The sequence below is a fragment of the Agaricus bisporus genome (assembly GCF_000300575.1).
Source record: "Agaricus bisporus var. bisporus H97 unplaced genomic scaffold AGABI2scaffold_3, whole genome shotgun sequence".
NCBI classification, from domain to species: domain Eukaryota; kingdom Fungi; phylum Basidiomycota; class Agaricomycetes; order Agaricales; family Agaricaceae; genus Agaricus; species Agaricus bisporus.
The window spans coordinates 2,321,847-2,343,406 of NW_006267366.1; the positions used below are offsets into that span (position 1 = coordinate 2,321,847).

General features: G+C 47.9%; 7 protein-coding genes across 7 annotated transcripts; 1 reads left to right on the plus strand and 6 right to left on the minus strand.

Moving 5' to 3' along the window:
* Nucleotides 1–1,344: 1,344 nt before the first annotated feature.
* Nucleotides 1,345–1,880, minus strand: AGABI2DRAFT_116610 (hypothetical protein; the record flags this gene model as incomplete). Its single annotated transcript, XM_006459585.1, has 3 exons — nt 1,345–1,595; nt 1,652–1,768; nt 1,823–1,880. The coding sequence occupies 3 exons, from the start codon at nt 1,878–1,880 to the stop codon at nt 1,345–1,347; spliced, it is 426 nt and encodes a 141-aa protein (XP_006459648.1).
* Nucleotides 1,881–3,723: 1,843 nt separating this feature from the next.
* Nucleotides 3,724–4,770, minus strand: AGABI2DRAFT_58707 (hypothetical protein; the record flags this gene model as incomplete). Its single annotated transcript, XM_006459586.1, has 1 exon — nt 3,724–4,770. A coding segment is annotated over one exon (1,047 nt), but the record flags the coding sequence as incomplete, so codon positions are not given.
* A 2,738-nt stretch (nt 4,771–7,508) lies between these two features.
* On the minus strand, nt 7,509–8,060 carry AGABI2DRAFT_59299 (hypothetical protein; the record flags this gene model as incomplete). The annotated part of the gene is made up of 1 exon (XM_006459587.1): nt 7,509–8,060. A coding segment is annotated over one exon (552 nt), but the record flags the coding sequence as incomplete, so codon positions are not given.
* A 1,403-nt stretch (nt 8,061–9,463) lies between these two features.
* AGABI2DRAFT_177512 (hypothetical protein) lies at nt 9,464–11,692 on the plus strand. The gene is made up of 5 exons (XM_006459588.1): nt 9,464–9,584; nt 9,635–9,748; nt 9,799–11,303; nt 11,368–11,439; nt 11,492–11,692. The coding sequence occupies exons 1-5, from the start codon at nt 9,572–9,574 to the stop codon at nt 11,612–11,614; spliced, it is 1,827 nt and encodes a 608-aa protein (XP_006459651.1). The 5' UTR covers nt 9,464–9,571; the 3' UTR covers nt 11,615–11,692.
* A 711-nt stretch (nt 11,693–12,403) lies between these two features.
* AGABI2DRAFT_135022 (hypothetical protein) lies at nt 12,404–13,651 on the minus strand. The gene is made up of 2 exons (XM_006459589.1): nt 12,672–13,651; nt 12,404–12,616 (listed from the first exon to the last, which is right to left on the minus strand). Exons 1-2 carry the CDS (start codon nt 13,370–13,372, stop codon nt 12,598–12,600), a joined length of 720 nt encoding a protein of 239 aa, XP_006459652.1. The 5' UTR covers nt 13,373–13,651; the 3' UTR covers nt 12,404–12,597.
* A 2,621-nt stretch (nt 13,652–16,272) lies between these two features.
* Nucleotides 16,273–17,190, minus strand: AGABI2DRAFT_142130 (hypothetical protein; the record flags this gene model as incomplete). Its single annotated transcript, XM_006459590.1, has 1 exon — nt 16,273–17,190. The coding sequence occupies one exon, from the start codon at nt 17,188–17,190 to the stop codon at nt 16,273–16,275; it is 918 nt and encodes a 305-aa protein (XP_006459653.1).
* Nucleotides 17,191–19,437: 2,247 nt separating this feature from the next.
* On the minus strand, nt 19,438–20,314 carry AGABI2DRAFT_239342 (light chain of PPO; the record flags this gene model as incomplete). The annotated part of the gene is made up of 6 exons (XM_006459649.1): nt 20,159–20,314; nt 19,957–20,094; nt 19,814–19,900; nt 19,685–19,759; nt 19,556–19,630; nt 19,438–19,497 (listed from the first exon to the last, which is right to left on the minus strand). Exons 1-6 carry the CDS (start codon nt 20,174–20,176, stop codon nt 19,438–19,440), a joined length of 453 nt encoding a protein of 150 aa, XP_006459712.1. The 5' UTR covers nt 20,177–20,314.
* Nucleotides 20,315–21,560: the final 1,246 nt, after the last annotated feature.

Sequence of the window (21,560 nt, forward strand, 5' to 3'; positions counted from 1 at the left end):
AGAAATTTTGAAGAAGGTGAGGGGAGGTCTTTCCTGTCACTGGTGCGTATCCACCAGTTCAATGAAGCCAATAGCCTGCTTCACTTGAACGTGTATACAAAAAGAAAAAAGTTTTTATTTAAGAAATGCCGCACTGGCGAAGGGAACGACTACTGCCCTAGATAAAGCTATATACGAAGACGGATCTTCACGCTAATCTAGACACGCACTTAATGTGGCAATGTCACTCCTCTGCGTGTACCACTTGACAATGCAAGCGCAGCACAAGGTTTATACAAGAAGTTACAAATGAGGTAGTACAGGGATAGAAAATAACACCACACAGTATGGTAGGTCTCGTCTTATCGATGGTCTGTGTCAAACCACCGATGTCCACGGCGCACGTTGTGTTTATGCGCAGACACCCCTTAAGCCTAGGGACCGGCTATGTGTGTGGCGGCCGCGATGGCGCGCAGAGAGTAGAGAGCGAATAGAGAGTAAAAGATGGGGAGGGCACTGTGCTGTGCGATCCCCGGAGTCGTCGAGTTCTACTGTTAGGGCGACTGTGACTGTGATGTCACAGGTCACACCTGAACTTAAGAATTATAGAGGAAAGTGACAAAAGTTTATTAGGCGTGAACCTAAGAGAACTCGACGGAGTCTTCTACAAGTTTCTACCTACTTTATATACCTAGACTACGGCGCACAGACCAACTACCCTAGGTAACTTATTTATATACTGACATGTGAAAAGAAGTACGTATGGGAAAGTAAACTAATTATACATTTGACATGAGAAAAGAAGAGTGGAGTAAGAAGTAAGTAAACAAAAGTAAATTGATCATAAAAACGTCAACAGCACCAAACAAACCATAAAAGTGTCCACAAGCACAAACAACTCCTAAACCGGTAATCTACTCACACAAACCAATACGTCCCGAAGTAGTTACCTAACATCGCATCACATGGACATAGCACAAAGAATCCTGCTATCGCCCAGTGTCGCGGTCCCCAGTATCCCCATCTCTGTATTACCCACGCCTTCTGTTCCTCCCTGTCCCACATTGCTAAGCATACTCTCCCACACCGTCTGCACCGATGATCCGATAGGTTCCAACCTGCCGGCCTGACCTCTCTTCCTATAGCCGCCGCCGCCCTTCTCCATTGTACTTGCTCCGCATGGTTCGGAGGTAAGAAAGATAAGATTAGATCGATAAGTTCAATAGGTAAGTCTGTAGCTTGCGCCATTTTAGCAGTATGCCGATAGTTTAGCCTCCGTCGAACTGTAGCAGCAGAGGGAAATTATTATGTAATAAAATATGTGACAGATGTGACAGCGTGACGCCGTGACATTCTGGCAAGGTTCTAACAATCTCGAAGTGGCTGTCCAAAGCGATGAGCATCGTAGCAAATGGAGGCAAATGCATGGGCTCTAAAATTTTCATTGAAGTACTGTGTCGGTGTTTGCGCTTCTTCGATGAGATAGACATTACTCCGCCTCCCGGAGTCACAGAGCCACGAGATGACCTCCCTCGTGAGGTTTTTGTGAATGCTCAAAAACGCTTCACTGATTGGTGGGGGCTCAAAGCCCTGGTACCAATAGAATTTATGAAGCACTTGTATCATCACAGTTAACAGGTTGGCTCAATTAGTTAGAGTGAATGAAATTCACAAGGGTGCCAATTGTCCCAGAACGAGCAGTCACTGGGCATTAATTCATATTCGGCGTCGAGTAACTCAACGTGCTCTTCTGGTATGCCAGAGTGATGCTTTGTAAAGAGTCTGATCACTGCCGGGGATATTTAGCTAGCCTCAATCACATAAAGTTTTTGCCTGAGCTTACGTTCCAGTGCAGATAGGTTCAAGTCGATTGCGTGCTTCAGCTCTGGGTGCATCGTCATGATTCGAATATTCTGTTTTGGACGGACACATCAGCAAATTGGCAATTTGCTTTTTACCTTTTGTCGCTTTTCGGCCTTTTTGCAAATTTGATACATGTGCAAAAGCCAGGCAAAAGTCGAAATAATAAAATGGTCTCTTCAGCATTAGGTACATCTAGTGGTAACGTCTGTAACCTTCAGTTTTTTTCCCAGGTTTTCGCTTTTTCCAGTTTTTCCCGGCGTCTGCAGGAGGCCAGCTTTTTTTGAATCCGGGCCCAAAACGTGGCAACAACTTTTTTGCCGCTTTTTATCGCTTTTTATCGCTTTTTTAGCTTGTACAAGCGAAAAAAAGCGAAAAAAAGATAATTGCCAAACTTCTGATGCAGAATAGAAGGTAGACAGTCTCTTTCCCAGTCCACTCACGAGCGAGGGTAACCATGAGCAAATACTCGACGGAAATGGCCGAGCTCATGATCAGTAAGGGATTGGGACTGATGATGACACGGCGGACATTTAACTGCCAAGCCGGGGTGTCATCAGACTCCTACCCAGTCCAATTGCTGACACATGCGGATGACTCCGACCGGCGACCAAACAAACAAACCCAAGAGACTCGCCTTGCGCCAGCAAGGGACTGGCACAATACGCCATTAGTCAGCCGCTGACATTATCGATAAGTCGGGTGACTCAAGGTGACGCCCTGTGACGCCCGGGTGACATTCGGGTAACGCATGATGTACTCCTGGCTTGTTCGAAAGAATTGGCTCCGAAACGTGTATAACTCATGCAAAGGTCACCAAAAAAATAGGATAACAGCCTTGGAATATGTTCATTTACTGAAAACAATTATCTTGTCCATAGCATGCGGAGTTAAATTAAAATCTGACTTCAATTATAACATCAGTGGTTCATCTGTTCATTAATATCAGTACCACTGCGGAACTATTCAAAGTAACCGTGCATCTATGATATATACAGTACAGGCAGCATTAATACATTCCCCCCGTCATTCCTATGTTTCCGATGATAAGTCAAGCTGATATTGACATTATTGTACAAACAACAGTGTTTCTACTAGTATTCATCTCATCTTTCCTCTCCGATACATTCCGCGAAAATTCACTCACTCAGGAACTAATGACAAACCCCAAACATATGCTACACCTCTTTTTTTCGAACCGCAATACTCGCAAAGTATCAGAGGAGTGGGTTGAAAAAACTACAGATCTTTATCAAAACAGACGGAGGAATTTGCTCGGCAAAACAACATGCCCGAACTCCAAAACCCTTCTTCACTTCACGATTTTTTTCATCCGTCCAGTGAGAAATATCCCGTGTATCGCAAAGTGGTATCTGGGCAGGATACCATTAGGGGACGACTCGGATCATGCACGGTGAGCGTTACAATATTAAATTTAGTTTATGTCACTCAGCCCAATCGAGGTGATTACAAATAAAGTGAGACGACATATTGTGCCAGTCCCTCGCAGCGAGTTACGGGTCTTTGCCAAGCTGTTAAGGATACGAAGGGAATGTATTGCGGCAGGAAAATATCATCGTATCATGTATGGAAAGGACAGTAGCTGCGAACGAAGAGAATGGTATTAGAGTAAAGAGAGCAGATAGAAATGGGCAAAGCCCGGCTGATTGGACTTTCTTGTCCGTCCTGAGCAAACCTCATCGAGACTGGGCTGCTCCCAACAGGTTAGTCCTGACACAAAAGGAAGTTTCGATGCCCCTCACCTGCTAGGAAGGACGGTATGCTTTAAGCCAGGCTATGCGCAGAGTGCTTTGATTAATGAGTTCTGGCCCTGGAGAGGGCCGGTTGCGCGCTGAGGGGGTGTTGGGGATCCCCCAAGTGAGTGTGCTGTGCAAGGATTTCGGCGTGTTTGGTGATGTAGACTGAGAAGGCGTTGCTGGCCCACCTCCCTTTTGTCCTCATTGCTTCAAAGGAGAGTCCTCTGAGTAGATACTCGAGTGTTGAGCCAATGCGAATGCCATGCCCTTGTAGAGGTGATAGCTCTGCTTTCTTCACAGCCATGTTGACGACTAACATGAAGTTTCGCTTTGTGAGAGGCCTGAATGTCTTTCCGTGGGGGTATGCGAAGGTGTGGGCTGTGGCAGGGGGATTGTTCAGTCGCAAGTGTTTGTCCATAGCAGCCACCGGGTCAGACAAACCTTCCTGGCCTGTCCAGTGTACGTCCTCACCGGTTTGGGACGTCTTGGTCTTTGGGAGGTGGAGAATGGTGGTGGCAATGCCCGTGCGATCAACGATTGTCTCAAGGCAATCTCTGGTCGGGTGGAGGGAGGGATTAAAGGCTTCGAGGTTGGGGACTGTCATCTCGCCTAAACGAGCTGTTGCGTAGAACGCCACTGTCAAACACGCATAGACTGCCGTGTGGAGGGGGTTTTCTGGATCTAGGTTGGCGTGGATGGCGGTGATGATGGATATGGTTACTGGAGCACGTTTCGGCTTTTTGGAGGAGGCGGGTGTGGTCTTTGCAGCTGCCCTCATGAGAACTCTGACCTCATCTTCATTTGGGCGCCATTCCAGTCTGTTGAGGACGTGCCAAGCCTTGAGGCTCGCCACGTAGTTGGCAATGGCTGAGGCCGAGTAGGAACCTGCCAGAGCTGCGATGAAGGAGGAAAGAAGGCTGGGAGAGGTAGGGGTGCGGGTTTCTTCTGTGATGCTCAAGGCGTCGCAGAAGACGTGGTAGGTGAGGAGGCCGGTACCGTATGTGGCTAGCGTCGACTCATCCCACCCTGCGCTGAGGACTTGGCGAACTCGTTCTTGTTCGTTTGTTGGTGGGATTGAGGCAGCCGAGTGTGGAATCCAGCTTGTTAGCCTTAGTCTTGCAATCACATGTGGGCGGAGCAGAGATGGAGCTGGAGTGAGAGTTGGTTTGTAGGGAGCCGGAGATGATGAGGTCGGTGGAGGTTTGGGGAGAGGCGAGTTAAACTTGGTGGTAGTTTTACCATCCTGCAGACCGAGCGGCAGTTTCCTCGGCTTGGCGATCGAGGGCGTAGCTACGAGTCGACCTAGTTGGGTCTCTGGGAGGCTTTTGCTTGGGAGAGGGGGCTGCTCCTTGCTTTGCCATGCTTCTCTCGATTGGGAGTTGGGGATGGTTGAAATCCACGATAAGGTCTCTAAAGGGGCGGGGGATCTCTGTTGCTGGGAGTAGGAGGCTGAGGGGGCCGTAGATGCCTCTTGAGGGGTCGTCTGCTGGATTGAGAGCAGATTGGACGTACCTAGTGTAGAACGAGGAGTTAGATAGCTGTCCGAGTTCTCCCACCAGCTTAAAAATGTCGTTGGTGGGTCTGTTGCGGCTTCGGCCTCTCCACCAGCCTTCAACCACTCCCATGTTGTCTCCGAAGAGTCTGTAGTGTCCTTCTCCTGGTCTTTGGTCAGCGATAGTGGCTGCCAGGAAATAGAATCCCATGGCCTCGGCCCATCCAATGTCTCTGCCTGTACCCGGAGTGTTCCATCCAGGGACCAGTCTCCACGCTCGCCAACGGGCTCCAATAACGATTCCGATTCCCACCTCGGAGCTGGCATCTGAGAAGGCATGGAGGTCCTCGACGACGACGGAGGATCGTAATGGCCTTTCGATGTGGGTGGAAAGGGCTGTCTTCCACCAGCTAAGGTCCGAGGCTAGATGCTTTGAGGGGGTGCGGGGTTTGAAAGGTGTGTCGTGGAAGACGCCGAGAAAAGCCTCGATGTTTATGAGGTAGGGCCTGCCTCGTGTTAGCACCAAAGTGGCGTGTAGCAGCTTACCATGCAGCTTTTGGGCATCATTCAGGGTGTGCGTCTTGGTGCATTCCCATTCCTCTATCGCCCTTTGGTACTTTTGCCTCTTGGGTAGGGGGAGAGTGACTGAGCGTGAAATTAGGCTCCATGCGAGGCCTATGAAGGTGAAAGTTGGGGCAAAAGGAGAGTCTTTCTCGCGCTCCCACGGGATTCCCAGGCGATGTGAGATCTCATCAATATCTTGAAAAGCGTAGGAAAAGGTGGCATCGTGTGCCGAGCGTGGGGAGTCTAGAGACCTGTTTTGGATGGGAAAAGAGTGATCTTCATCAAACTCTTGAAGCATGCCATTGTCCAAGTCGTCTCCTCGAAACCATAAGCGACCTTTTGAGTGACGCAGTCCACCCGTGAGCTTAATGGTTTGGGCTCGAGACTGTCTTAGTTTGTTGAAGGCGTCGAGATAAGATAAAGGAACTCTGAGAAAGAGGTGGTCATCCACCCATTTCGAGACTGGTCCTAGGCCATGCGCTCTCATCAGGTCTGCCCCTGCGTCGGCTATCTTGCCATATACCCCTCCTCCTGATGCCAAGCCGAAGGCGTCCTGTGTGTCGATCGCGAAAAGATCTTTGCCTGGGAGTCTGACTACAGTGGCTGGCCAGTGAGACGGGTGGAATGGTACTGTGCGGTAGGCTTCTTTGACGTCTCGTACCGCACCTTCTGATCCTGGGGGGAGAGTTTCTAGCAGGAGAGAAATCGTGCTAAAGGTTCCCCAGGTGCAGGGGTACTGATCCGAGAGAATGGCGCTGTTGATGGAGGATATTCCTTTGCTTGGAGCGTGTGGATGCGAGAAGTTTTGGATGATCCTGAACTTCCCTGGCTTGTTTGGTTTGGGAATGATGCTAAGAGGGGAAGATTGGAAGGGGCCAAGTATTTCTTCGATCTGCGCCTTGGAGGCAGGACCCAGGTATCTCCCCTTTGAGAATTCTAAATTAATAGCTTTAACAAGTTCGTTATAGTGCTCGAGCACTGATGTATTATTAGGGGGTGTGTAAGTAGAAATAATGGTCGGGAGACCGGCGTGGAAACCATAATTGAACATGTGAGCTAAATTGGAATATTTCACAGTAAGATTTGCGGCGTCGAGCTGGAGGGCCCACTCCGACGCCTGGTAAGGAGATAACGGCCTAGCGCTTCTGTGCTCGAGAGCACGTCTGAGCGCCGTGGTCTCGACCGCCACAGCCAGAGCACTGGTGTCTGGAGGCATGAGCTGTGGTAGTATCTGAACATCCTCGTGGTTTCTGCCAATCGGTACAGAGGGTGGCACCATCAGGGTCTTGGAGGTGACCTTTGGAGTTGCGGGTGCACCTGTTTGCTTCAGACCCATCCCATTTAAGGGGTGCTCGGCAGTTTGCGACGTCGTGCGGGTGGCGGCCCAGGCAGGTTGGACAGACCGAGAGGAGGTTGGTGCGGGACGATGGCTGAGGGGCACGAAAAGGCTTTCTACGCCGTGGTTTGTCACTGCTGTCATCTGACGAGGGGGATGGGCTGCGCTTACGCTTGCCTCTGCGAGGAGGGGAACGGGAGCGAGAGTGGGCCTTGCGATGGCGCGAGCGGCGTGAGGAGCCTTGCAAGGGCTGTGCCTTGGCTGCCGTAAGATCCTGTGTAGACAGATCAGAGGCGGAAAGGGGCAGGGCCCACCCAGTGTGTTATTACGGAGTGTAAAACATACGAGGGTTGGTTTTGGGCGGGGACGAGGGGCAGAAGGGGCAGGGGCAAATGGAGACGTGACAATTTCAGTGCGAGAAAAGGGTGGGGAGGGGAGAGGAGCAGTCAGAACAGGGAAAAGACTTCGAGGGGGAGGGAAGTAGGCTTACCCTGATTAATTGATTGTGTAGGTCTATTCTTATGGAATCGACGATTATCTGTAAGCGGCCATTGCAGACGCGGGCGAGATTAAAAACCCTGTGATCTCTGCTGGCTGCGAGTTCCCTATGCCAATCTCGCCTCACTTCGGCTTGGTACATGAGAATCGCTTGTTCTCCTTGCGGTTGTGATCTTATCGGGTGCGTGTCTAGTAGGGTGTAGAATTTCATGAAGGAGGTGACCACGCCATCCGGCCAACCACATCTTTGCATATGAGTGATAAGATTGTTTTTAGCGGTGCCCATGTCGCTGAAGGAGAGGTGTTGGTCTTGGATGATACTGTTTTTGGGCATGGAGGTTGAACGGGTTGGGAGGAGCGTAAGGTTGGAATCGGATTTCGCTATGGTGAAGGTGTCAGCGTCGAGCGATACTGCGTGGGAGGCCGCGGCCTCGCAGCCCTTAGGGGTGAAATACCACAACTCGACGTATTCAAAATTCCTGAGCTTGCGGAGAGCGTGCTCTGAAGGGTCGGACAGTCTAACGGCGGGGATACCTCTATCCATGATGATCTTGGGAGCATTCTTCCTTTCTTCGACTGCCGCAGGGGGTAGGTCAGGCTGGGGCTCGTCTTCTGGCTCTCGTTGTGCTTGGGCTGGTGGGGAAGGGTCCCGTGGCTGGTGCGGAGGTGGGTCATGTCTTCCCTGCCTTGGGTTTCTCTGCCTCCATACGCTCGCAAGGTGTTCGGCGGCTTCCTGCTCGGTCATGTTCAAAGCATGAGCCAAGTCTTGGCGTATGCCTGAGTATTCCTCTGATTCGTAGTCTGGGGCGTCCATGGAGTGACTGGTGTTCGGACCAATGAGTGTGTTGTATTCTTAGAAAGAAAAGGAAAACGAGAGAAAACTTTTCGATTGAGCCGTGTCGCCTGGTACGAGCAGGAACAAAGGTAAGAGGTGTTACCTTCGTTACCGTGACACGGCTCGCAAAGAACGTGCTCTGCTGCCGACACTCGCTGACTCCCTCACGTGGCAGAGCCTCACGCTTCCCACGTTCGTTAGATTTGTTTATCTCTGTTTTCCCCGCCCGAGCAAGAGTGGACTGGGAAGGAGTCTGGGGTGTCATGTTAATTGTCAAGTCGGTCACTTGTCACATAACAGCAGATTGCCGTAGCAGCCGAAGATTCTAGCGACATGAAACATCTCCAAATAAAGAAAGATGGACATCCCAGGCCGGATGCCGACTTTACAGTTAAATGTCCGCCGTGTCAAGAACTGAAGAAATCTGGGAGGTGGAATGGATGCTGTGTTGATATCGACTGACATAACCGATATGTGTCCTGAGCAAAGAACCCAAGGAGCAGCTCTTGAGTCTTGACGATACCTCTTACTGCTGGCTCGCCTGGAGAACAGGTATTGCGTTGAAAAAATGATTTATTAAAGTACTACTTTGGCTGAAAAGACGGTCCGTACACAGCATTGGGAAGCTTACTGACGAGTGACTTCATCAAAGTTTGCTGCATCAGAAATGGTAATGATTCAAGATCAATCCTTCGATAACGGAATCTCCATTCGGCGCTCGAAAATTTGCATGAGCCAGGGAAACTACTAGAAAAACGGGCTTACGGTAAAATTCTCAAAGACGGATTGCACGAAAACCGTGTAGGCAGAATGGGATAAGTGTTTGAAGGAGAAAATACTCTTAAACGTGACTTGTAATCTGGAAATGCTCATAAGTATGAATCGATAATCAATGATTTTTGATCTTGTCTAATCCGGACTTGGGTCAACAGCAACCGAAACGCCAACTGGAATGGCTTCTCTTTGACTTCTTCTCGTGAGAAGAGCCCATTGTCATATGTATGATGGGTTAACGACATTTGTACATTTACGGGCCTCTGACCGTGGAACTTTCCCTAGTGCAAGGCACATGCCGAGGCGCTTAAACATGAACTATTAATTATGCAACGGTATCTGGACCCTGGAAGTTCTTCCCTCTGCTTCCCTCCACCTTAGCTCCCTGACGACTCACAGCCCAGTAGAGCTGCTATATCACCCGCCACATATTAGTACTTTTATTCACTAGGCGACGACCTCGTCCGCATTCCGCCATGATTCCTTCCGGTAAGTGCATGAGACATGTGTGTTTTCTTATCCGTAGCTCAAGTATGCAGGCTATGCTGCCCCCGCTAGCGGGGGTTTCTTCTCAAGGGCACAGAATACAGTCATCACCGACACCACGATGATCGACAATAGCAAAGCTTTTCACTTCTACGGCGGCCAAAATAGTACGTCCTTTCATCTTCCTGTCTTTTCTTATCCTGAGCAACTGTTATAGTTCACGAGATCCTTCATAAACATTCTATCGAAGGCACCGAAATGAATTCATTGGCTCGTTACCCACCACCACGATGTCATCCTGGTACCCGCGAATCCGTAACCAAAGCGATCTTCGAGTGGATGAGAAATTTGAGTAGGAAGTGGAACGTCTTATGGGTCTTTGGGCTTGCTGGTGTGGGCAAGACCGCCGTTGCACAAACTGTTGCAGAAACAGCCAAGGGCGAACAAATGCTCGGCGCTGCTTTCTTCATCTCTCGTCCGCGTGGTCAGAACGACCCTGGTGCCTTTTTTATTTCCATCGCATATCAGCTTTCATTGCGAGATGAAAAATACAGACGACATGTTGAAGAACAGGTTATGGCTGATCCTGGACTTCTCAAGAAGGACATGGAGACCCAATTTCAGAAGCTCATCGTCGAACCCTTATCTCATTCGAACAACGAACAGAAGCTATTGATCATTATTGATGGGCTGGACGAGTGTCAAGGAACTGACGCTCAGCGCAGTATCATAAACCTCATCACTTCTTCCGCCCAACGTCTTCCCATTATCTGGATGATCTGCAGTCGTCCGGAGTACCAGATCAAGTCTGCGTTCAACGCCGATCGTGTGAACAAGCTTTGTTGGAGGAAGGAGATTACGGTGGATGATTCCGAGACTCGTCGAGATATAGAAACGTTTTTATGGGCCAGATTTAAGGGTATAGCAGAGAAGTATGGCATCAGGGATTGGCCCGCGGCGGAAGACCTAGAGAAACTGATCAACGCCGCGTCTGGATATTTCGTCTATGCCGAAACAGTGTCGAGATATGTTGAAGATCCTGGCGTCGATGATCCTGAGACCCAACTTGAGGGTGTCATCCAATTCATTGATTCCCCCGCCCAGTCCTCCACACTGAACCCTTTCCACTATCTCGATCAGTTGTACATGGAAATCCTGAAGGACGTACAACCGCAACAACGGGCCCACGCTCTCCAGCTCATTGGAATCTCTGCTCTCTATCCCTCGTTACCGGCCCTCCAGCTCGCTAACCTCCTGGGCCTCAGAAGAAATAGGTTTGAGGCGGCTTTGCGCAGGCTCTACTCGGTGGTAGAAGTTACTTCTGATAAGCCATGTCAAAATCCTTTGCGTATTATACACGCGTCGTTCATCGACTTTCTCACGGATCCAAAACGATCTGGCCAATTTGCGTTAAATCTCGACCAGCTGCATGCGGATTTTGCGAAAGCCTGTTTTGGAGTCATAAGCCAGACGGCGCTTCGATACGCTAAGAACCTTGTCTGGAAGCCTGAACCCAACGAAACCCCAGCTTTCACTGTCGCCGACCACATTCTGACTTATTGCGCCAAATCAGCATGGGAGGCTTGCTATAAACACGGTGATGCCCTTGATGCAGATTTACTCAAAATTGTTGTTCAATATCGGTACTCTTTTCTCTGCTTCTTGAGAGATAAGATACCAGGAGAGACGTTCCACAAGTGGTCGGAATGGTTAGTTAGACAGGTATGCCTTCGATTTTTAGTTCGCCTCGGTGTCGAGCGAAATGCTCACGCTACCATGTTTCCAGATTCGATTGCACAATCTCGAAAACATAGTACAACCTGCAGAGTGGGATGACGACTGTCTCCGGGATACATTTGTGGGTCTATCCTGTCTTCTGTATAGCTACCGATAACTGATCGCTTCTACAGGGCTCGCGAATTCCTAATGGCGTTGAAAACAATGATGTATATGCCTTTACTCTGGGTGCCCCATCGAAGCGTGTGATGGTCATTATCATTGATTCGTCACATGTGTATTTTTGTGAGATTTAAAGATTTAGGATGTATATTATATGTACTATTACAAGTTTTGTATGGAGCTACTTGTATCCGATCGGTCAACCCCTTTGGATTTTGGAACACCCACCGTGAAGGAACGTCGTACACATAGTGTTGAGACTAGTCAATGTCGATGGTTCGTAACTGATGCTATGGGCAACTTCAAGTCATCCACATGACTGAGAATTTGACAAGAACCTTGATCGATGATCTGGCATTGCTCATCTGTTCCCCGCTCATAAACATCAGAAAAAAGCTCATCAAGAGGCCTGCATCAGATAAACTGACGATAAGGATACATTGTCAGAGTCGCCTGGTACCAGGATTGATCCGGAGCCATCTATCAGGCAACGTACTGTATCATTACGACCTTATGTTCACGTCAACAGTCAACAAGGCATTTTTGAACTAAAATTAGTTCATGTCAACAGTCAACAGGGGGTGTAAACACCCCCATCAATCAAAACATAACCTAAAAGGGTAAAACATAACCTAAAAAGGAAGTCCCAAATCCCAAAAAGGAAACATGAACATTGTGTCAACAGTTTTCACACATCGTGAACTAAGATCCATGTGACAGCTGTCATTACGTAATTACTGACAGTGAACATAAGGTCGTAATGATACAGTAGTCTATATTCATACTTATTTCCTCGGAAAACGTGGACATAAGGAGTGACTGTCATTCTTGACAGGTCACGCCAGGAACGTTGTCTTTCGGATCTACAAATGGATCTCCCATAAATCTCCCCCAACGCTCGTCAATCCCCTCCAAACCCAGACCTCGACGCTGACTGTTGTATCATCTCGTGCTCGAGCTATCTCCCTTCCTGTCAAGCGAAAACCCTCATCTTGAACATGGGGTTGCTCCCACCTCATCCATGCGATTACAGCCTTTTGTACATCCCCGACGGACACAAACTGGTTTCCTACGGTTGGAGTCACAATTAGCTTGCCACCAAATGGCCTGACGAGCCTCATTCGAGTCTTTGGTGGGTATGTTGCCGGTATCGTGTTGTACGCAAAATGGATATTCAAGGCCCCTTCACAGGTTACATCCTCATCTCGGGCGCCCCAACAATGACCTGGATATGGCGGCATGTCGCTCAAGAGCGGTTTGACGACAGCCCGAAGGGATTCATGATATCTCAAGCTAGCGTTGAGGTAACATATAATTTCCTGGTGGTATCCAGCGGGCGGGTTTGCACCCGTGGGAACGGCGGCTGCCGGCATCGATGATGGCAGTCGGTGATGGACTTGATGCGCTCCAGATATCCCGCCCTGGTAATGGGGTGTCCCATTCGGTAGATAACCGAATGGGTGGCCGGCTGCATAATCTTCAATGGAGCGGGATTTACTGGCTGTGGTTGACCTCGAGGGCGTCTCTATCTCTGTAGTCTGTGGCAGTGGTATAGTTTGCATCACCGGCGCAAGTGGATGACCCCGTTCGCTCGCAGGACCAGTAGTGCCGGATCGTTGATTCGGATGTGCTACCCTTGTTCTCGTCACCGGAAGCAACTCTTCAACTGCTTCATCTACTGGCAACCTCAGCAAACTTGGCGCCCGAGATGGGACCTGACTAGCCGTCATGGCCGTTACTGTTGAAGGGGCATGGGTATCCTCCGCCTCCGATATTATTGGGCTCTGCAGATATTCTAACTGCCGAATCCACTTTAAAATTCTCTCTTTGGTGTTAGGATCTTGACGAGCGCGATTTCGCATGTTATGGGCATCGACGTTATAGAACGACATAGAGACCAGCGCTGGACCTCAAAGTCTGGCAAAAACGCTTGTGTTGTAGTCTTGATTTCTTCCCGCTTCCAAACCTCGATTTCAGCTCGATTATCGCTAATCGCTTATGAATAACATACCTCAAGTTATAACCCGTTGCTTTACCTTCCAATCTCTGGTGGCCCACGGATTACTGCTCTGGGCGATTGAATCCCTTTTCGCTTCATGTTCTAGGAGATGGACTCACGTTTACGATGGAACTTTGATTGAAGCTCTTGATTCTGGACTAAAGTCAAGTCAGGCCTTCGTTTACCTCTACTAGATTACCTAATCGTCAATGGCCTTGGGCGTTGGTATCACCCACCTAATTCATCCATATCCAATAGGAATCATTTGTTGATTCTTGAGACTCGTATGTCGCGTCTTGGGAAACCGAAATACAGAAATACGTGTGCTTTGTGTTATTATCTCTCTGTCAGCTCAGACGATACTATGGACACTCGAAAGACTTGTTCATGTAGTCCTTGGGAAAGATTTAATGCATGAGGGTGTTCTCATGACGTTCTCAGGTTTGTCGAAATGTTTGACACGAGAGGACGTTATGATTATCAATCTGTCAGATGATTTGGCATGAAGCAGGCTCTGACATGTTCACACTTCTCTTTTTGATATTCTCTTTGACTTGTGACGTTTGTTGCCTTTGTTTATGAGGTTATGTTGGTTGCATGGAAAATAGGTTCTAATCATAGGACTTACTCGGGCTATCGGTTTTGGAATTCAATTTTGGATTCACTGGTGTTGCAGTTCGTTTTTGTTGCTGTAGATTGAGGTAGTCCTCGATGGCTGCCATTTGTAATATTGCTATCCGGGTCCCGTCGGTTTCTAATCAAATGTACTTAATGATGAATGAAATAGGGAATATTTTTCGGCGCACCGATCATAGTTGTTCAGAGGTCGGAGAGCGTATTGAGTACAGGAAACCTTTATTGGGCTTAAAATAATCAGCATGAGTCTCTCGTTGACTAACTGAGGAATGGCGGATATCCAAAGTCATTCTACGCAGCGGAAGCCTCCAATAGGTTACGGTCCTCGTTCTGAGATGATAGTCATGTCCCGCCACGTCGAATCAAGATACATGACCTCTTAAAAGTAGTTTTCGGAAAAGCGTCTTTTGGTGTGGGTTTGACCGTGGAAATTTAGGTTAGTAGAAAGTACAAATCAGCATATTGAAAGGAAAATAGTACTGGTTGAGCCTGTGATATAAGTTTCTTGGGCATTTTGAAATTATCGCCTGCTTTCCAAATCCTTCTATCAGCTTATTTATTCCGCCTCACTCTATATCGATACCCTTTTCATTCAATTGATAGTTGTTTCATAAGACAATATTTGAGACTCAAGGGCCCGAGTCGTTTGTCTCTTTCCAATGCGTAGATCAGATTTTTTTATCTTGAGTTGTCATCAAATCTTAGACTACCGTACAACCACGATGATTGCTGTAGCTACAAAAGAGATTTCAAAGCTGGGAGATTCAACCGCATGTACTTACGATTTAACATCAAACACTTGACCTGTGTTTCGTTGGGAGGGGACAAACGACTTGAATGGTATCACCTCGTTTCCCTTCTTTCCATCTATAGAAATGATATTTGTAGATTGTAATGCTGGTAAACCAAACGAGTCGGAGTAAGTACGGATATCAATCATAGATGCACTATTGATCCAAGTTTTCATAGCACAGCCGTTGAACCGGTGCCTTCCATCACTTGATTGAAATTTCATCCTCCGTGAAGCTTGAACTACGAATGAGTTCAGAAATTTCGAGACTACTTTCCCGACTGAGTGTCTACTCTGTGACTCGGACGCGCGGACGCGGCAAGTTATCATTTATGTTCAAACAATAGGGCGTACAGTATAACACTGACACGGATGCCGAAGTTTCCCGGCAAAACTCCCCGACAGGATTCGATCAAGCATACATACATACTTATCATGTCTGCCAAATTTACTGAATCAATCGAAACAGTTATTTAGTGGAAGATGTGATAGTATTGATCTCATCGACTGGGCTACACCAGTACCAGGCTATATCTACGATAATGCTCATATAGTCAATTCAAACGAGAATGATGATAATCAAGCTAGTGGCCAATCGGGTCACTGCATGATTGGACCTTAGACTGAGAACTCTGGTGGACCCTTGGTCCTGCAGCACCGAGGGTCACATTTGCGCGGCAAGAGCTGCTAGCGGCCACTTCTTCGCTATCGATATAAGGAACCTTGCTATTCCAGTAGTAGAAACACCAATCGATATTTAGACGCTCAAGCTGCGGAGTTTCAATTCCGAATCTTTGCTCATGATGTAAGCCAAAAATAGCAAAGAACCCATCGGTAACAAAACTGCACCGACTTCTGACCATCAACATCTACCATAAACAGACTACGAAACATCGGTGACAAGACAGCTCCGACTTGGTGTTAACCGCAAAAGGCTGTTTTCTCGCCGCGTTGCATGTCATTCACAGGTTGTGTGTCACAGATGCAATGTTGCGAGACCTCATTGTCACGTATCCAGCAGTTAATCGATGTAAACAAATCTATAACCGATCAGCGATAGGCATTCAAGAACACCTGTCAGACGCGCAAGTTAATTCATTCCTACCCCCAGCTATCTCTGGTCAGATGCTTGCAGTAAGTGCATCTATGATGTTGTGTAGAGTGTTTACGCATGCTAACCCGACACATTAGAATCCGACACTATTTAAGACAAGAATTGAGCATATAGGAGTCTGAACACCGAATGCCACTGGGCATCCGCATGAGACTGCGACAGACTTTCTTTCGAGTGAGTGTTTAGATGAAACTCTTTTGCATCATGATACAAGTAAAATCGTCATTCAGGTAAGCGATACGAATAGGCAGTACTACAAATGGATCTCCCATAAATCAGTTTCACCCCTAACTTTCGTCAGTCCCCTCCAAACCCAGACTTCCACTCTGACTGTCGTATTATCTCGTGCTCGCGCTACCTCCCTTCTCGTTAACCGAAGGCCCTCATCCTGGAGGTGCGGTTGTTCCCACCGCATCCACGCAATGACGGTATTTTGAATGTCGCCAACGGACACGTACTGGTTTCCTCTGGTCGGATTCACGACCAGTTTGCCACCGAATGGCCTCAAGAGTCTCATTCGGGTCAATGGAAGGTTCGTTGCAGGTGCCATGCTGTATGCAAAATGGATATTCAAGTCCCCCACACAGCTTTCATCTAGCTCTAGAGCTCCCCAACGATGACCTGGATACGGCAACATATCGCTCAGGACTGGTTTGACGACTGGCCGGATGGAGTCGTGATATCTCAACTCTGCTTTGAGATGCCATTCCTCTCGGTCATCGGCCCGGTGGCGTAGCGCCGGCGAGGCTATCCGTGTATCAGGTAGCGCATCACCGACGAGTGGCGGTGCTATTGTCCGCATCATCAGCGTCGGAGGATGTTCCCACGACCGTCGTATTGCGATAGGATCCTGGTTCCCTAGCCCTTGTACAGGGCATACTGCACCTGCTGGGGTTGACATCAGGGGTAGTTCCTCCAACTCTTCTGTTACTGATGGTAATGGTATAGTGCGCATCAGTGGTGCGCATGGTGTATCCCACACCGGTGGCTCATTAACTGGGCCATGGATTGCTGATCGTCGGTTATGAAGTGCTGGTCTATTAGTCGCCATCAAGACGATATCTTCGAGTTCCCCGTACGTCGGTAATGCCTGGCGCGTGGGCGCCTGATCCCACCCTTGGTTTGCTACGGATGTTGAAGAGGCTCGATTATACCTCATCTGCGTTGTCATCGGGGGTCGAACAGATCTTCTCTGTCGGGCAACCCACTCTACGACTCTTTGGTATTTGGTACTAAAGCCCTGGTGAAGTTGACGGTGCATGTTATGATTGTTGGGACTATCGAGCGGCATCCAGACTAGCGCTATGCTTCAAATTTCGGCTTGGATTTCGATGATATCTGGGTTCCAGTCCTGTTTCTGACCGCCCGTGTAACCCGATCTCATTAGCTGTAATGACTCTGACTACCAAGCCAACGAACCTGATTATCACACCTCGCTTCCGTCTGCAATCTTGGTTTCCCTGTCGATCACTGTTTTCCGCTATTAGATTCTTGCCTATGTTCTTCGTTTCTGGAATGGAGACTCACGTTTATTACGATCTCTTGCTTGAGTGGTTTGAACTGAAGGGAAAGTGGGACGAGGCTGGGACGCTTGGACATTCCCTTCTCGTTTTCCTTTTGGGTTATGTAATGATCATCAGTTCGCAAATGCTAATAAGTTCACTGCCTTCCCTATGCATCTTGAATGCTTGCTTGCTGCTGGAAGGCATGCTGTGTTGATCGGCAAGAGCTCGGATGTCGTTGGGGACTCGAAGAGGATTTTTTGTCCATTGTTTTTCGTTCGATACTCCATCAAAATAAAATACTATCCTCTCAATCAATATCTGTCTGTCAAATTCTGACCATATCACGTTCATGGAAATCATGTGTAAGTCATTGAATTCCTCAATTTGAACGCCGATGGGGATTGTCGCCGTGTCGTAGGGAACACGGGAACACTGTTGCGATAATGCGCCTCGGGGAACGTGGGTATACTGGTAGGGCAGTGATTTGACATCATCAAACACTGATTCCTTTCACACATTCCTTCCTGGGCAATATCCTCCTACGAGAAGCCCGGCCGTTCTGTATTGCAATTTGAAAGGCTTGCTGATTTGCGAGGTCGACTTGATGCCCTCGTCTTCTATGAGGAGTCCGTTTGCTTTCCGATTCGGGTCGTCTTTTACAGTTTTAAATTACATTACTTTTGATGTGAATACAACTCATCAGAAGCACTCCACATGACTTGAAGCAAATCTGTTAATGTCGGCGCGTTGACTGCTGAACGATTTACTTATCGGACAGGCAGTCGCGAGTTTTGATCACTGCTTTCACGTCAACGTGTTCAATAGTAGGATAGACAAATGCAGGTATCATATTAGTTATATCGGGCTACTTTAAATACGTGTGCAACCCGCGTAGGTTTGAATAAAAGCTCGTATATCCTGCCATCTTATCTCGTCTCAACTTAAGAATCCACTTTTCGGATAACACTGAGCGTGGCACGACACTGTTATTATGTGTAGTATTGACTGACGCTACTATACATACTGATCCTCCATTTCTTTGATTTAAAATACGAGTAGTCCGCCATGGGCTAAATGGACGCGTTGAGCCCGCAAATGGGCTCGCGTGACGTCATTGTGATTTCACGTCGATCCTCATTGGTCCGCTCAATCCCGCGTCGAGCCCTCGCGTCATTATCAATTCAGCCCGCGTTGTCAATCATGTCAATCATGCCAAAATCTGCATCCAGCATGCACCAAGCAATGTTTTTGCTAATATCTTGCCCGCGTGAGTACAACTTATAAACGCTGTAGCCCAGTCATATGGGAACGCAAGATTCGAATTCTATTTTACAAGATACAAAATCCTTAGTTGACCCAATGGATGATGAGCTGAGAGTCAGCCGGAGACGTGAGTCTCCTTTCAGCCTACGTAGAATTTCAAGTCAGCTTCATAAGTGCCATACTTTTACAGCTATTTATCTGGTCTATCTCTCGCGTCGTTAGTGTTCTTGTCTACTTTTCATTAGAGTTTCCTTAATTGTTTTCCTGTTGGATATTCGGGTGCCTGTCCGTCTTTTAATCTTTATAGTATTCTATTCCTTACTGTGCATCAGAAGGTTTTCTTCCAAATTTCGGATCCTTGGTGTTGAATAGCTCGCCCGAGATCACGACGGCCTTACTACGGGGAAGACGGCGGTGAGAGAGAGGATAGGAAGAAAGAGTCCCTCATACCTCCAAAAAGGGGTGAGAGCTTTCCCTTTAGCGTATGGCAGGAAGTTGGAATACTTGCGGGACAAACGTGATTGGCCCGAAGAGCGACTGAGTTCAAACGATTCAATTTCAATGTACACTTTCATCTTTCGTATTTAAGAACCATTTGTTTTGTATACGAGTAATGATTACACGACTTCCAAGTAGTGTGACGATCATGATCACACAGCGAATTTTATGCGCTGGTTTGGATCTGTCTCCTTGAGCAGATCAAGAAAAACCTAGAGAGTCAAAATTAGTGTGTTGGCTGGTAACAGATCAAGGAGCACTGCTCGTTACCGTAGTTGGTCCCTGACTTGATGCAGGCTTGATAGTCCAGACAGCACCTCCACCTCCTTCCCTGGGCACTCGAATCTAGATCGGTCGTGTTGGTGGGTGCGTACCCAAAGTAATGGAAGATGTAATTACCCAGAATTCTTCACCGTTACCACTATACTCGATCGACCATTTACAAGTCTGTCCGTCGAACTCAGGGACACCAAGCTGGACGAAGTTGATCAGGCGCTACAAATAGTACCGGCGATGGAATCCACGTACGACTGTGTTGCCTCTGGAAACCGAAGCCCAGTTGTTGCTTCCCATGTTGAAGATCTTGTAACCGTCGAGATAGTTGTGGATGAGCCACTGATCCAATATAACGTCAATGACTTAAATGAGACGTAAACTCAGAGCGATCTGACTCTGTCGGCATCCTGGCCTGGAGTGGATTGATCGAAAATTATCAAGGTCCCTGAGTTAGTTGCAAGGTTTTCGGTAGCGGAGTTGTTGGCCCAGTTGGCGCCATTGAGAATTCTAGTACCCGGGAGATCAAGAGGAATCTAGGTGACAATTTGGCCAATTGAGTGATGTTGTCTTTCAATCATTCAGACGACATCAGCACACCTTTCGAGCCTGAGCCATGACGATGTGAGATCAGGAGGGGGAGAAAATGAGACGTCGATGCCACACATATGAACAGCTCGCTCTTATATACTGATCAATCTAGATTCTTTTCACTGGTATGATCACGTTCTATGAGTGGTGACAACAAGAATGTGCACATGGCTTAAAAGGAGTTTCTGATGAGAGAGATACAATGTCTTCATAAACTACGTGACTTCTCAAGAGTGAACAGATCGCCGCTCTTGGTGCGGTATTCATCTTATTCAATTGGGCACTGGGGCCCAGCTTTACGTTCTCGAACCACCCCACCCTCGATCCACAGCCTCTGCATTATTATTTTGCCACACCGATAATCACGACTTCCATGAATCGTGTCATGTATGCTCCGGAATGCACTTCTTTCCAAGCTACACCGGGGTCTCTAGAGATTATACGCCACAATCCAACTTCTATTGTTTCAGATCTGTTCTGCATGATCTCCACTTCGCCGCTGCGACCAAGGGTGACCAAAGAATTAACTTGGTCCCATGTTTTTCAATTCGAGGTTCGCTTCATGGTGGTGCCTGCACCGATGTAGAGTAGAAGTGCATGTTTCACACGGAAAAGCCATCTTAATATTCAACCATTATCTTTGTCAATCATATTTGAAAACAAGATTTGGCGGAGTGGACTGTTTTATCGTTCTAGCGCCGCTGCTCGATGCGGTTCTTCGTTCCAGAATTTCGTTCTTTCGAATGGAGACAGCCAGGCGATAGTAGATCGGATCCGAAGATACTATTGTGGTTTGCCCACCACCGTGGCGAATAAGCACCGCCCGCCACTCCTTCTACTCTCATAATAACTACTTACTATATGCGGTTTAAGTCTGGGGTCTTCCATCGGAGCTCAACCGCGCTCAACGCTGGAGCTTGAAACTTAGAGGCCTAGCCTGTTTTCCCGTGCACGTCTGAGGATGGTAAACATCACGAGTGTCATTCACGTACTGACAGCACGTTCTATTGTTTTGAATACTTGTGCTAAGTTAGCTAGCGAGAAACAGGGTTATGGGCGGCGATACCCGAGCGGCATTGATGGTGTGATGTGCCAGATAATCAATATTAATCGGTTGCCAGTGAACTTACAGATCACTTGACAGGAAGTTCAACTCGAAGCGTGAAGCTGAAAGCTTGGCGGCCTCAGCGCTGGCCGTTGATTGTCTATCTCGCTCGAGTACGTAGTAAGCCATCCTTTCGGATTTCCTTACCATTACCAGTAACTGCTGATAGGAACACGACTATTCGGATTGCAAACAACTCTTTTATTCATACGTAACCACGATTCCAACTCGCTGCTCATTACTAACTCATTTTGTTGCTCATTGCTCTCGGACCTCGTTCATGATTTCTAAGGGCAATCTCCCCTT

What these genes read in the sequence shown, in the direction of transcription:
- AGABI2DRAFT_177512 (XM_006459588.1), top strand. An exon ending in CTTCTACGGCGGCCAAAATA is followed by an intron (nt 9,749 to 9,798) that starts GTACGTCCTTTC and finishes CAACTGTTATAG; the next exon opens with TTCACGAGATCCTTCATAAA. An exon ending in ACTGTCTCCGGGATACATTT is followed by an intron (nt 11,440 to 11,491) that starts GTGGGTCTATCC and finishes TCGCTTCTACAG; the next exon opens with GGCTCGCGAATTCCTAATGG.
- AGABI2DRAFT_135022 (XM_006459589.1), bottom strand. Translation starts at nt 13,372, where the DNA reads ATGTCGTTCTATAACGTCGATGCCCATAACATGCGAAATCGCGCTCGT.